The 15937-nt window shown below is 36.6% G+C and overlaps 1 protein-coding gene across 1 annotated transcript in view; it reads left to right on the top strand.

Annotated features, from left to right (window-relative positions):
- LOC146001666 (uncharacterized) overlaps nucleotides 1–9121 on the top strand; it is a 147159-nt gene extending 138038 nt beyond the window's left edge. Inside the window, exons 15-16 of the mRNA XM_083139283.1 lie at nucleotides 3595–3738; nucleotides 6761–9121. Coding sequence (XP_082995409.1) covers nucleotides 3595–3738; nucleotides 6761–6841 — 225 coding nt within the window. The 3' untranslated portion in view covers nucleotides 6842–9121. The remainder of the gene's footprint in view (nucleotides 1–3594; nucleotides 3739–6760) is intronic.
- Nucleotides 9122–15937: the final 6816 nt, after the last annotated feature.

Genomic DNA, 15937 nt, shown 5'->3' with positions numbered 1-15937 from the left:
GGCCTCTTTTTTCCTATTCCTCTTGATCTTGAATCCCATAATTTCCTTTGGTATTCTTCCATCCTTCATTCTATTAACATGGCCAAACCATCTCAGCTGTGCCTCGATGACATTTTTTTCCACTGGTTTTGAATTTAACATTATCCTGATCATTTTTCCAACCACTCTTCTTAAATATTTCATTTCCACTGTCTGTATCTACCTACTTGTCAATACCCACGATTCGCTCCCATATAGCATAGTTGGTAAATACGTTGATTTATATATTGCCATTTTTGTTTTCTGGCTGATTTCTTTCTTTCCTAGAAACCCCTGATTGATAGCATAATATAGATTGTTTGTGTTTTGTATTCTTGTATTTAATTCTCCATGTATTCTTCCATTGCTGTTGATAGTGATTCCGAGGTATTTAAAACTCTTAACTTGTTCCAGTTCTTCGTAAACCAAAGTAACATAAAATAATATGTATAATGTTTGTAAACCAAATGTGAAAATTTGTAATCAGTTAGTTACCAGTTTGGTTTAAAGGGCTTATCCCCAGCCGTTATAGTAGGTCGTCTCGACCGGATTACGCTCACTCACTCGGAGCTCCCCAATTTCATCACGATGGTGGGTTGCCCTATACGTAGGCCAAATAAATTCTGACCAGAGCTGGATTCGAACCTACGCCATCCCGCAGCGAACGATCTCAAGACGAGTGAACGCCTTAACCCGCTCGACTACGGAGGAGGAATGTTACTACTAATATCACTACTATTATTAAGTAGTACAGATCTACATAAATATATTTATGAAAGCAATAGAACAAAATTATTTTCTAGTCATTCAATTGTTAACAAATTCTAGGAGCATTTTTTGTTTCTTTCTTACGAAATAATTGTCTAGCTAACAACAACGGTTATTTATTTATGATAATCCATAAAAACAATCAAATATATTAAATTAATTGAAATAATCAAAATATGAAACTCATCCAAGGAGCTGCAGTAGTCTAGTCTGACAACCTCACCGGAGATCCCCGGAATTGGTTGGAATTTATCCAACCTTGTCCCCGCACCCAGCCTCATATCAATGTGTACCTGAGAGAAACCCTAGGGGGATAAACACTGCTGGAGCATGGTGCTGATCACATCACCTGCAAAATGGCAGAGATTGAGAATGTGTGAGGCCGCCCCACCACACCACTACACGAGCTTTCATGACACGGTGATATATGCACGGGGAAATTTACATTACCTTTACCTATGGGAACTCACCCAGGATAATGATGAGGTGCGAGAATACATGTTGCTAAATTCCACTCCACTGTGTCTATGTTTTTGTTCAAAAGTAAGTTTATAGACATCCCAACACATTTATCACTTCTAGTTGATTCACAAACCATTTCTTCAACATTATTTAATAATGTGGATGTATACTCAGCATCATTTAAGAGTTCACAAGGGGATGCGAACTCATTACCGGGAAGAATATTCGCAATAACGTCGGCACACTGCGACGAAGCAAGGAAATTTCACAATTCTCATGATAGTCACTGCGTGACTTTTTTTTGCAAAAAAAATTTGCAAAATTGAACTTTGCGGCCGCTTAGATTGTTTAGACATATTGATGGATCCCAAACTACACTGTAAAGATTTATGATAAACGTGCCAATACCGCTCTCAAACTCTACTATGCACGGGCTAATTCACACCTGGTTGTCTCGTTGTTCTTACCAACAAAACATTTCACAATAGTTAAGCTTATTGTAGTTCGAATTCAGAAATTCAAACGTACCGCATAAACAATGGGAAGGTGGACTGGTGATCGTGTGTTCTTGTAGGCCTAGCATTTGTCTACATTAGCAGCTTACAACGAACCAAGAACTTTATTTAGTTAAAGCTCATTGTTCACAGAAAAAAAATGCATGTTCTTTGAACATTGTTGCAGCTGATGTACAAAACAACTTTTTTCTTATAAATCATAGTTGCCCTCATATTTAATTTTCAAGAATTCGTGTTTATTTTCAAGGCATTCACTATTAAAGATTCGTGTGTTTGAAATGTTGTGCTTTTCTACTAATATTATTATTATTATCACTGTCGCAGATCTTTGACTGTGATAAATTAGCCATTTTTAATTTTTTTCTACATCATTTTCCATAATATTTCAAAAGCTCAAGGGGGGGGGGTTAAACCCGGTAACCCCCCCCCTTGCATACGCCACTGGTTAACAGCATACAAGGCATGTCAAGAAAGTGGTACCTGTTTGGTAATAACAAAAGAACGAAGAAAGTTAGTTGAACCCATGACATTGAGGCACTTATAGTACCAGGAGACAAGCTTTTGTATATCCTCATCATACATTTCCTTCTGCCACCAGTCCATTGGCAGAAGGATACACAGACAGCATCCAAGGTTGCCAGGTATGAGTCAGTTGTGCCTAAGCTTTCATATAAGTTGCATCGTGGTAGTGGTTGCGTTGGTGTTTCTGTGGGTAGTCAAGATGAACCAGAAAATGGAGAATTGTTTCAGGTGTGAAGTGAGAGCTGTCATTCTAGTGATTTTCATCTTTTAACAAAATTAAAGGAGTTTTTGGAGGAAAATACTTTAATGACAATGAAGAGCTCCAGCAAACAATAACTGCATTTCTCAATGGACTGGCAGCTGAAGTGTATGACAAGGGTATACAAAAACTTGTCCCCCAGTACAATAAGTGTCTCGATACCAAGGATGCCTATGTACAAAAATAGTTCAAGGTATGTACTTTCAGAGTAATAATGTTTTGTTGAATTAACTTCTTTTGTTCTTTTTCTATTACCAAACAGGTACTACTTTCTGGTTATGCCTTGTGTTTAACGTGTGTGTTTAATTTTTCCTTTCATGGTGTCAGTATGCCCATCGAATATTATATTCCTGACAATTCTCTTTGTTCACTTTAGGAATCACATCATGCATAATAAAAAAAAAAATTGCTGAATTATTTCGTGTGCCATAATCTGTTGTAATATTTGAATTAGTTGCAGTCAGCCTCCGTGGCGGAGTGGTTAGCACAGCATGCTTCGATGCCAGGAGTGCTGGGTTCGAATCCTTGCCAGGGCATGGGTGTTTGTGAGAGTCTCTTCATCAATTTCATTGCATCATCACTCATCCTCATCTTCGCAATTAGCCATAGGTGGCACAAAAGTGAAGTAAAATAAACCAAATCAATCAATCAATTGAATTAGTTGCCTCAATTGCATGCAGATAGCATTGGGTAAGATAGTGTAAGGTGACTTTTACACCAGAATTGTGTGACAGGATATATAAGCCAGCATCTGGTTCATCGCAAAGCAATACTATGCGTCGCTTCTCACTTCAGTGTAGAACAGTGTTAAGGTCACAAACAGAATGTGAGTTGCAGCAATTTAACTAGCGGAAGTTGTGGTGAGACCTGAAACAAGCTGGATGACTTGAGTGTTTCACTGGTATGATATGCCAGGGACCACGTTTAAATCCCTAGTGAAGTTGCAATGCAATTTTCAGTGACTTTTCAATAAGTTGTAACTACCCTAACAACTATAGCAGGGTTTTTTTTTTATTATTTTTTTATTTTTTATTTTATTTTTTATTTAAGGAAATGGTCCAGCGTGGAGAGGCTATGAACTGCCCTACTTGCCAAGTAGTTCTAATGAAGAAATGGGGCTGTGATTGGTTGAGATGTTCCATGTGCAAAACAGAGATTTGTTGGGTTACGAGGGGGCCTCGATGGGGACCAGGGGTAAGTACATTTTTAAGTTGTTTGCCGAGATGTATGTGGTATAAAAGTAAAAGTAAAGTGCTCCCCTGTGCTTTGCACCACACCATAAAGTCATATAAGGGGTGTGGTGTGGGAATTCTTAACAAAATTTTCAGTTAATAAGTTTTAATGGGCATTGTCACTGCCAATTTCCAATGCAACTTGGCATGCTTGTAGGAATGTATCAATGCTAGATACTACATTTTTTGCTCACTATTGTGGAGGCCAAAGGAGTGTACTGAATACATTTTTTTAAAAAAAAATTTAATTGTCTTCTTTCTTCTTCCTTTAACTTTCATTTTTCGGAGGTACAACATATTAAAAGTCCTGTCATTCTGGGGTGAAAGAAAGATTTCATCTCTCTGACAAATAGATCTTGAGCTATGATTGTTTTGTACTTTGAAAAGCATGCACTTGAGAAAATCTTATCTGGAGAAGCTTTACGGTGGGAGAGGCTTCCATACACTGGAGGTTAATGATATTTTCAATAGCCTATAATACAGCAGAACCTCGATTTTATGTTCCCAGATTTTACATTTTCCCGCATTATACATTCAATCTTGATGGTCCCAACATAGTAAAATGTTAAAAGAAAATTTCTCTATTTTAAGTTTTTGTCAGCTTGGTCCCCTCAAAAATATAAAATTGAGGTTTCACTGTATTTAGCTTAATAATATAATCAAAGATGCACTTACAACTGTAGCAAGATGACAAACCCATAGTCTATAACATATTGTTTTCGCTTTTCTAATACTTGTGTGTATTTTGCTGACCTCCACGGCAGAGTGGTTAGCACAGCAAGCTGAGATGCCAGGAATCCCATGTTCAAATCCTGACCTGGTCATGGCTGTTCTTTGTGAGTGTCCCTTCATCAATTTCATATCATCTCTCATCCTCATCTTTGTGGTTAGCCAGAAGTGGCAGAATAGCAAAGTAAAATGAACCAAATCAATCAATCAATCATGTGCATTTTTACACCGTGGAAATAAATGCGCACCTCTGTATCTCATCCCGTTAAAAATAGGCGTTCACCCTTCACGTGGTTTCTAGTTCACCATGAGTTGAGAAACACACAAAACATGTTTGTTTTTTTCCCTTAAATGTGTTACTTTATTTTGTGCTCTTTATTATATGCCTGGTTTGTAACGTAAGTGCAAAAAGGAGATAATCATATTAATGACACAACTTTCAGTGACTATAATTCTTCATAATATTATTTCATTTCAGCTTAACTTGCATTGTAAATTTGCTTTTAGTTCTGACTTTTAGCATCAAACAAAATGGGTTAAATTGTAATATGTAATTTTTCTTGTATGGTACTAGGGATAGCCACAAAATCTGGATAACAGATACGTGGACTTCAAATATAGAATATCCAGATATTTAGGATTATCCGAATATCCAAACACTGGATATTCAGACTATCCAGATATCAGATTTAATGAAAGATATGTGGGAAATACGTGCAGTGAAATATGAAAATGACGATTTAGAGAATATGTTGAAATTCGTATAGAAAATTAACCGATATCAAAATAAAATTTTATCCAGATTTAGACGTCCCTAGTATGTATGTATTGCTTGCATTGTAGAATTATTTATCTTGTAGGTTAAAGTTCTTAGAAGCTCATAAACACAATTGTTGATGTAACGTTGCAGAACACACGCTCCCTTCATCAGACATTTATTCTTAGTTTGATTAATGTTACAGTTATAACAATGTAGTAAATTTAACAAAAATAAAAAAGAAGCAGTTAGGATGAATCTTAATAATGATGTTACATTGTTGAAACAACAACTTAACTGTGAAACAAGCTGTCCCATAATTATTGCCCGGTACACCTTTGTTTGTTGTCTCATAATAATTGCCCGATATTCAAACTGTGACATTGGTGTATACAGAAGAACAACATGAAACAAGGGAATGAGTCATACAACTTTACTACTCAAGGATCAGTACAAATTGGGCTTTCCATCTGCCTCTTCGTCTGTCATTTCTGTACTACCATTTTGGCATACCGGACTATAATTATGGAACAGAGGGAGTATTTGTTTTTTTAAAATAATAATCATAACAGAGTAAACAACTTTTAAAAAATTATTTTGACTAAACCATATGGAATACAATAATGATATTTTTTATGTATCAATCAGTAACACTTTAAGTTTCTATGAATGGCTACAAATGTTCAATGTGTCTTCCACCAGTTATACAACTCCCATCCCATCCAAATTCGAGTTGTTGCCACATTTTTCGCAAGAACTCATCGTCCACCGAAGCAAGGGCATTTCTTATTCTCTCCGTAAGCTGTTGCATATTCTGTGACACAGCTGGCACATAGACTTTGTCTTTAACAAAGCCTCAAATGCAGAAATCTAGGGGTGCAAGATCTGGGGACCTGTGAAAGTCACCTTTAACACTAATGATTCTGTTTACAAAGGTCTTGTGCATGAAAACAAAACTTGAAGATTTTCTCATTGTTATATAACAAACCTCATTTTTGTGTTTCAGATATTTTTTTCACAATAAACCTGATATGTTGTGTACTCTTTTATGATACAGTCTGTATTTACATATAAAAATAAATTGCTTGTATCACAGTTAAATTGTTAGGTTTCAACAATTATAACCTTATTGACAAGATTTAACTACTACTTTTTATTTTTGTGGAATTTACTACAGTGTTATAACTGTGACATTAATCAAACTAAGAATAAATGTGTGAATGTTTAATAAATAAGGGAATGTGTGTGTTCTCCAGGAACGTTACATCAAATAATTTTTAATATTTATTCAGAGCATTTAGTGTTAAACTTTTATATAGTTTGACTTTGGGTATCTTTCTGTAACTGTAGGTATTGAATGCCTATACAATATCTTATTTTATATATATTTTTTAAAATTAATTTGAGTTTTTTTAGTGTGAGTAAAAATGTAATTTGCACAGTTATTTTCAGTAATAGTATGTAGTTCACTGCACGTAGACTTTCTTTTGTTTTCTAGGGTAAAGGTGATACTTCTGGCGGATGTCAGTGTGGAGTGAATGGAATAAAATGCCATCCTCGCTGCAATTACTGCCATTAAAACTATAGAATTAGATAAGAGTATTCTAAAGTATAAAGTAGCACTGTTGCATCTATGGACCAGTCCATGCTACTTATAAAATCTTTAACCTGTGATGACAACTAAAAAAGATAGATCTTTTTAAATGGTATTTAAATTTGCTTTGAGTGTTCAGTTCATTTTTTTTACATGTACAGGTCTTTTTTTTGTACTTTATATTTATCTGTGATATATAAGTAGGTAATGACTCATGTCTGTGGCATACTGTTTCTTTACAAGTTTCGTTACACAGAAACGATAGTGTATTCATGAAGGTATAGTGTGCACTAATAAGTTTCCTTCTTCTGAACTTGATCACTCATAAATTGTTTTTCTACATTTTTCAATAGCACTCTAAATTCAGGCCACAAGACAAGTCTGTATTGTGGTCAGAGACTTCTTTAAACTGTTTGTTGTGCTCTGTACATTGAAGATGTGCTTAGATTGTGATGGAGTTATATCCATGGTTGTGATATCTGAACATGGACATGCTGGTGATGTCTTTACAGATTAAACATCTTATGTTTGTGTACATGAGACAGTGCGAAAAGGAGATGTTGAGGTACTGTGTCAGAAAATGTATAACGGTTAAGTTAAAGACACAATACTACAGTGGCCATAATACCTAATCATGATGGTACATATAAAAAATTGCATTTGAAAGTTGTATAGAAAGCCCAGCATTTAAAAATACATGTATGTACAGTGTGTACCAGAAGTGCAAACTGAAACGATTAAAAATACACGATAGTGAAAGTAAAAAAAAATCTCTGTAAACAAGGGGTCTCAAACGAACAGTTTGCAAGATAATTGTGAATATGTGGTTACAATCCTCCACTGACTTGATTGTTTGTACACATCAATTGCTTTTTGGGTGTGAGGTGCCGTAGTCCTGCTTAGTAATAAATAACAGAATTAGAAGGTTCACCTTGCTAGACATTACTGTGTTTTATTACCAAGGACTATTGTACTGTACAGTGTTACATGTTCGGCAGTGTTCAGTTTTAAACAAATAAACCTTGGAGTGAATCATACAGTGTACAAACAATCGAGTCAATGGTGGATCATAACCATACACACAATTATCTCACAAATGATTTGTTTGCAACCCCGTGTTTACTGAATTTTTTTTTTACTTCTACTATTGTCTACTTTTCACAGTTTGTTTGTGCTATCACTTCTGGTACACCCTGTATATTGAAAATGTTGGACAGAATGTTCAACAAGAGAATTGATAACACCCAGCTGTAGGTGCTAAGAGTGAGTGTTACCAAGCAAATAATAATAAAGAATAGGCTACTGTCCTTTTTATAAAGTTTCCTTCCCATGTCCCCATATCATGAGAATTCTTAAAACAAAATTCAGATATGTCCCTGTAACAAATGTTATAGAGGCATTGCAAAAGCTACTCGTGACCAGCTGCCTCATACCATGCTCCATCTAACCATCTTTGAAAAATCTATCTGCAGCATTTTTGTAATTGGAAAAGAATTTGGGGGAAAATGAAGCCAGAGAAACTATAAATACAAGTTTGTTGTAGTTTTTGAGAATTGCTTTTTTTAATTTTATGAAGTTCTCTGTTTTCGAGGGAGTTTTGAAGCATTTGAGGATAAAAATATGGTACATAGTTACTTCCATAACTTATGAATATTGTTTATGTATATATTGAATAGAAAACATGATGGGTTCTGTTAACTGTGTTAATAGAACAACCACTCATGGCATGTAGAAACACATGGTTATATGTACAGAGTTTGGTGTTATTTTGCAAAAAAAAACCCAAACCTGTCTAGTCCTCGTTTCACATAGCTTTTAAAGTGTATTGGTACATATGGCGCTCTGTTCTTATTTATTATTAATTTTTACCATGCATAGTAATAATAATATCAAAGCTTTCTCTGCATTTTCAAAAGATGTGATGTTGCTGTTAAAAAGTGATTCGTGAAAATATATGAATATTGGTAGCGTACTAGTCATAAATCGTCTGTTCGCAATACTGATTTCTTTGGCTTGGTGCTTATTCACAAGCATTGTTGGTGATGTCTTAAATTTCATCTAGCAGATATTTAGATGTTCTTTTTTTTTGTGGAATTGAGTGGATAATTTTGTTTGCGAGAGTGAATGATTATGTGTCGGTATCTATCACCCACTGCCATGGTTATTCCTGTTGATCAACCTAAAAATAATAATATACACTTTTTATTATTTATATGGTATTTGTGCAGAGTTTGCCAAACCAAAGTGTTGTACGGAAGAATAAAATAAACTACAATTTGCAGAGCATGTTTATTTTTTTTCTTATTTTATCTTGCTAACAACTTTTTCAGTGACGTGCACTGAGGAGTAGCTAGTCTAGCAGAGATAGATCAATCAATCTCAAATCTCTAATTATTTTCAAATCACAATATTTATTGTTTTGTTGAAGCCACAGTTCATATGCAACACTTTTTTTTCACGCGCTTCTCGTCCCTCGGTGCGTTCAGCGGCCTAGCTCGCTCTTTCTCCGCCACAGTTCCAGGTAGAAACGGGTTTTCGAAGGGAAAGGGAAGATTTCTGCCTCTACCTCCCTTGCCCCCTCGCCGCCGCTCCAATGGTTGAAAGCCCGTGCTTTCAGGTCCTCCAGTCTATCTCCTATAGGACAGATAGGGGATCGGATTCCCTTCGCTTCCTTTGTAAATCCTCTAAAGAACTAAGGGGAAATTTTTCTGCAATACTTATGTTCTCTGTATTTACATTACTTTTTACACGTTGTTACAATATGTATGTATAATATGGGATGTACTTTTATCATTTATGTAATTGGAACGTCTTATGTGCAGACAAAATTTTATGCTTTTTTTAAAAAAATATGGAATATATAATGATTGATTAAATAACAAATTCTTGCTCTCGTTTTAGTAATGTTTATTTAAATATACTAATCTATTGGCCTCCAATAAAAAAATGGATAAGCTAAACAATCATAAATACGGATGTACTTATTTGGGCAAGTGAACGTGCGTTCTAATTCTTGTTGTTGGTTTGGTTTATTTTACTTCGCTTTTCTGCCACATTTGGTTATCTCGAAAATGAGGATGAGTGATGATATGATGAAACTGATGAAAGGACCTCACAATGAACAATTCAGGCTGGGATTCGTGACGAGCGTGCATTCTTGTTCTTATGTGTTGGACTCTGCCTGCAGTGAATAATGAGAAAATTAGAAATGAAAAATGTATCCCAGAACTCAAAAAGCCAAATTAATATCATTGAAGAAAGTAGAAAAATGGTTTGTTTAAAGTTGTGTTTTGTAGCCCATTGCTTTTTTTAGCTGTATAGATTTAATCGGAATAAGTAGCTAGGAGCTTGGAAAGTCGTGAGGGACAATCATAAACAGAGAATTCTAGGCTCCTGATTTCACAGTGCCCTGCAGATGCACTGGGAGGAAATTATTTGTATTTTCTTCTCTCTTGCATCGCTTTACCTAATTTCTGCCATGACGATGAACGTTGATTAAATTAAACGGGTGAAGAGTGGTTGCAAAGAAACACTCATGCAAAGGCCAGGGCTCGAGCCCGGATCCTTCATTAACGAGATCGTGAGATTGGGAAATTATGGAAATCAAGCAATGCAAATTTTTGGAAAAAAAGTTAATCATATATAAAGATGGTATTTCAAAAATTCAATTGAAAATTACTACTCAGGAGAAATACAGTTTTTTTTTACCGATACCCACGTATCCGAATGGTTAGCGCCTTCCTCACATGTTTGTTGTCGGCCGACCTACCTGGGGGAGTGGAAGTGGTCCCGGATCTGTACCCGATGGAGGCATATAGTGGTTCGGATCCCACATTAAACTATAGGTCTAGTCCCGATTAGCCTTTCTGTGTATGAAGTGGACATAATCAACCAAATGTATAAAAAAGCGAATCAAATAAAATCATTCATTGATTGATTGTTTGATTTGGTTTATTTTACTTCGCTTTCCGCCATATTTGGATAATCGCGAAGACGATATGATAAAATTGATGAAGGGCAAGGGGCACACAAAGATCACCCATTGAAAGGCGAGATTCAAACCCGGCATCTCTGGCTCAGTAGTCAAATCAAATCGTTTTTGATTTTCGAAAGTGGGTGGAAGTTATGTGTACAATTTTTTGTAGTCATTCCTAACTTTGCAATTTTTCCTGTATTTGACGTTCTTCTTTTAGGAATACTGGGCCCTAAAAGGTGGGGGATTATGACCCGTAGGGCACGCCACTCATTGCTACCCCAAGTGTCGACGTCACCGCACGTCACTGAACTTTTTCCTGCATTTCCCTTGTCAAAAATCATGGTCACCATATTATACCATATTTCATGTACTACTGGTTTTCAAATATGAATAAGAATTTGTCTAGAACATCTTTGCTAACTAGTAGGGATGTGCCGAAGCTGATTACAGATGTATGAAAATTGACCGAAATTGACACATCGGCATCGATATCGGAATCGGCAAAAATCCGATATTTAAACTGGTACAGATTATACTAGAGTTTTTACCTTCTAACAAGTTTTATATTCTAGTTTTGTAAGATTTATTGAAAATTTGGTTATGATTCGTCATTTTTGTAGAGTTTTTGTAATAAAATTATTGCAAACTCATTCAGAGGATCAACCTAACTATAAATCGGAAATAAAACAGTACATTGCTGAACCAGGATCTGCTGTTGTATTGGAAATTCAAAAATGAATATTCAAACCTGAAGCAAGTCCTGAGAAAATACTTGGGCATACCTGCTGCATCAGTATTCAGTGATTGAGTGTTCAGTGTTGCTTAACAGATTTGAGATAAGAGAAGAAGTAGGTTACTTCCTGTAGTGCTTCCAAATCTCGTGTTTCTGAAGTTGAATCTGGCAGAACAGGAATTAATTTTGCATTTCAAAGAACTGCTTGTGTACTAATGTTTAATCTCTTGAGAATCCATGTTCTTCTTAAAGGTTCACATAATCTTTTGTAGATGCAAATGTACATTCGCATCTCTTGAGAATATATATGTATATACATATGATATGCAATAGAAATGTACATAGAAAATTTATTTTTGTCATGCTGAAAATAACATCCCATTTCTGTTTAATAATCGTATGTATCAGAATCGGTTAAATATCTGTATCGGTTCCAAAAATTATCGGTGAGTACATCGGCATCGGTAAATTTTCAGCTTCGTCACATCCCTACTAACTAGCATTGCAGTGAGAACCCATAAGATACTGTTTTTCAATGCAGCCCCCACTGACAGCAGTATGCTTTCTTCAATGTTCTGGAAGTTTGCAAATGCCACCTTCAAAGATACCATGTATCAGCTGTAATAAGCTCAGACGTTCTTGCTCTTTCTCCATCCTCTGCCATTATTCTCAAAATGATTTTACTCAACTACTCATAGTTTGCTGTAAACCTATGCTGTTGGGTATGATATCACTTGGATGCTGTTATATTTGCTCAAAGAGCCTTCATGTTCAGGTGCCTACTTTGTGGTTCTTTAACCTTTAGTGGATGAGAGCCTTTCTGGATGAGGACTTTCTACTGGGTTAACAGAAAACGACTCTGAAGATTAAATGTGTATATGCGAATATCTATCTGGTTATAGCCACCAGTGTGGGCTCCAAAAGCACAGCCGTAAGCTTCATAAACTGGAAATGCCTTTGGGACAAATATTCATCCCTGGAACTGTGTTTTAAGCATGGTAAACATTTCAGATACATTTGTTTTTCATCAAAAATAATAGTAGACAGTATCTCTCTATGACATCCTGAATATAGCTGATGCAACGGAATTGTGTCCAACTTGTACTGATGACAAGCAATAACCTTCATCTTTCCATCCACTGTTTCCTTCAGTCCTGGGAACTAAATTCTCATTCATATTTAAAAACATTGTAGTACACGTTATTGGCATCTAGCAAACACATAGTCACTTTGGATTTTAGTTGACAGTAAGAAAATATTATACTTAGAGTATTGTAGAAGCATGTAAGCATTGCAGGACAAAGTATACAAGTACAGGGTGATCATAAATAAAGTTACCATACTCAGTCTTTTCTGGAGCCTGTTCATAATATCTGATTGTTGTGAAACTTGATCTAGAGATCATGGAGAAGTGAATGCTGACAAGAAAAAGTTTCTTCAAATTTTCACCATCACGTGGAAACTTGGTGTTTAGAATTAAACTTCCCCTGCTCATCGCTCTCTGGAGCATGTTCAAAATGGATTGTGATGAAATTGGTATAGAAGCTGGGAGACCATGGGAATACGAATGCTGATTTTTAAAAATTAGTTCAAATTTTCACCAGCAGGTGGAAATGTGGTGCTGAAATATCAACCAGAAGTCTGACTTTTGTCATTACAGCAGTGTTGATATGCAGGCCATCAACGTGAATGACCCTTTGGGAGCATAAGACAGCTTGATCAGTGGTCGTATGAAGCTTTTCCTGGGATGTTGATCACTGTGCACCAGATACCAGTGCCACATTTCCATCTGGTGGTGAAAATTTGAACTGCTTTTTTCAACAGCATTGCCTTCTCCATAGCCTTAATATGTTTTACACAGATGGGTGCAAATCAGTGTAATCAGTTGGATGCATCTTTGCTGTGTACTCCCAAAGCTACATTTTTGCCCCTACACACTGCCTGTTCCATCTTCACAGCAGCACTATATGTAGTCCTAAAGGCATTGGATTTTGCTGATCTTCACACTCTGAAGAAAGTCCTTTTATGCACAGATTCCACCAGTGTGCTCCAGAATCTGGAATTGCCAAATTACAGACATCCTGTCAGTGGCGTGCCCACTGTTCATTGTTCCCTTCTTCAAACGTGGCATGTGGAGTTGAATGAGATAAGGGGGAACAAGCTTCGAGCTAGCAAGCTCATCACTGGTGCTTGGCATTCCTCGTTCCGTCCCTCCTGCCGAGAAGAAGTCACGTTAACAGCTCCGAATCTGACACAGGCATCTCACATATCGTCATTTGCTGCAAGGACTGGGCCCTCCGTTTTGTCGTACTTGCAACGTTGTTTTAAGTGTTTGGCACATTCTTCTCGAATGTACAGATTTTAATTACCTCAGACGGTTTTAACCTTTCCAACAATTTGTCTTCTATGTTGGCAGACAATGACAGTGTTTTAGCTAATGTTTTTAGATTTTTGAGAAGAGCCGGTCTGTTCCACTGTTTCTAAGGTACTTTTAAATTGTCCTTACCGTTTTTAATGTGTTGTGTCCATTTACAACCTGTATTTTATTCCAAGGGCCTTTTTACACCCCTTTTTTAATGTTGAGGTAAGCAATTTAGATAATGGGGGGATCTTCCCGCATACGCTAAAGGGTGCAAAATGGCCTCATGTGCCAACACACCCAAAACCTTTTAATAAATCAGTCAGCCACATTTCACCAATCAGATGTTTCAAATGGGCTCCAGAAGGCTCTTGAGTAAGGCAACTTCAATTATGACCACCTGGTGTCACTTTAGTGCAGGGGTTCCCAAACTTTTTTCATTTCACGGCACCCTTAGTGTTTCAAGATTTTACAGAGGCACCCAAGTCAGAACTTAGGCCTATCTAACACTTGCAATGCTCAGTTAATCTGGTGAGGTTGTTTGCCTTAAGTTAAGAAATAAACGCATATTTCAAATTCAGAAACATTGTATATGTTAAAAGTACTAATTAAGCGCACATTTTGAACAACCATATCGTATATTTAACATTTCGCGGTGCCCCTGTAAGCCAGCCACGGTACCCTATGGCATCGTGGTGCACACTTTGGGAACGATTGCCTTGGTGTATGGAAGGAGGTTATCATGGAGAGAGTTAGTCTATAGTAAACTTCAGTATCTACTGCACTCCTAGTCCACATGATATTTTTGCCTTTCCATTTGATCCTCTTTACGTACACAATGAATCCTTTCCTTTTCTGTTTGTAGCTTCGTCGTCGTTAACAGGTCAGTTGTCATCTGCAACGTGTCACCTACAATGTGTTCCAAGATGCTCCATATATGTGCTTTTTGAGATGGAGTTTTGTGACTACGTATGAAGTGGATGTATTCAGCTCAGTAATATTAGAGAGTTTGCAGGTTTATAAGGTAGGTCACAATGTTTACTTACGATTATTACCATCTCTAAATTTTTTTTTGTTTGCTAGTAAGAGTGGTTATAGTAGTGACTGGAGATGGAGAAAATCGGAACTTTGATATTGCGATATATCATCACAGACGATATATCGTTATATCGGCGATATATTGTCTCCACAATATATTGCCAAATATTGTGATGACATATTGCTGACATACATATTGCTAAATATCATGATATATCACTGACATATATATTGTCAAAATATCATCACACTATATCATCTAGTTGATATCGCCTGGGTGATATTTTTTCAATATCGTGATATATTGTTTGGACAATATATCGCCCAACACTAGTAGTGACTTAGATCCAGGTATCTTCAAAGGTTTCTTCAACTGCGAGAACTAAGCAAAAGAAATATTGTGTTATACCTACTAAAAGTGCAGTAGAGAAGGAAAAAAAACCAATGAATCAACGGAGTTGGGGCAGCCGCTCATAAGGATGATACAGATGGTGCACTGCCGTGTGTAATCACAAGTGAACAAACATTACTTTAACATTTATATTATTATGCCTTACATTGTCTGAATTGCAAATATTCCTTTGCTTACAGATCGTTGGTTAGTCGGTTCTGTATTCATTCTTCTACGACAATTGTGAAGTTTGCATGCCACCATGCCACCGTGCGGGGAATACAAAACTTCGAGAGAAATGTGGCGGGCCGCCATCCCCCCACTTTACAAGACATAGAGCATTCTCAGGCATGGCCGCAAGGGGTAAGAGACGAGGGAACTGGGTGACTGACACGCTCGGGACCTGTGGGAGGACTGAGGATTTTGTCATCCGAAACCCACCACTCTAGCATCTCTCCAGAGAATGGTAAATAATGAAGAGCTGCCAGAAGCAATGAAGTTAACATGAGAAAAAAATTACCAACCGGTGGAACAAATCATTCTGTATTCCATAATCGTATTCACTTATGACATAAGAGTAGAGC

Source organism: Lepisma saccharinum, chromosome 17 (assembly GCF_977018435.1).
Source record: "Lepisma saccharinum chromosome 17, izLepSacc3.1, whole genome shotgun sequence".
NCBI classification, from domain to species: Eukaryota; Metazoa; Arthropoda; class Insecta; order Zygentoma; family Lepismatidae; genus Lepisma; species Lepisma saccharinum.
This window is presented reverse-complemented; position numbering and strand designations above follow the sequence as displayed.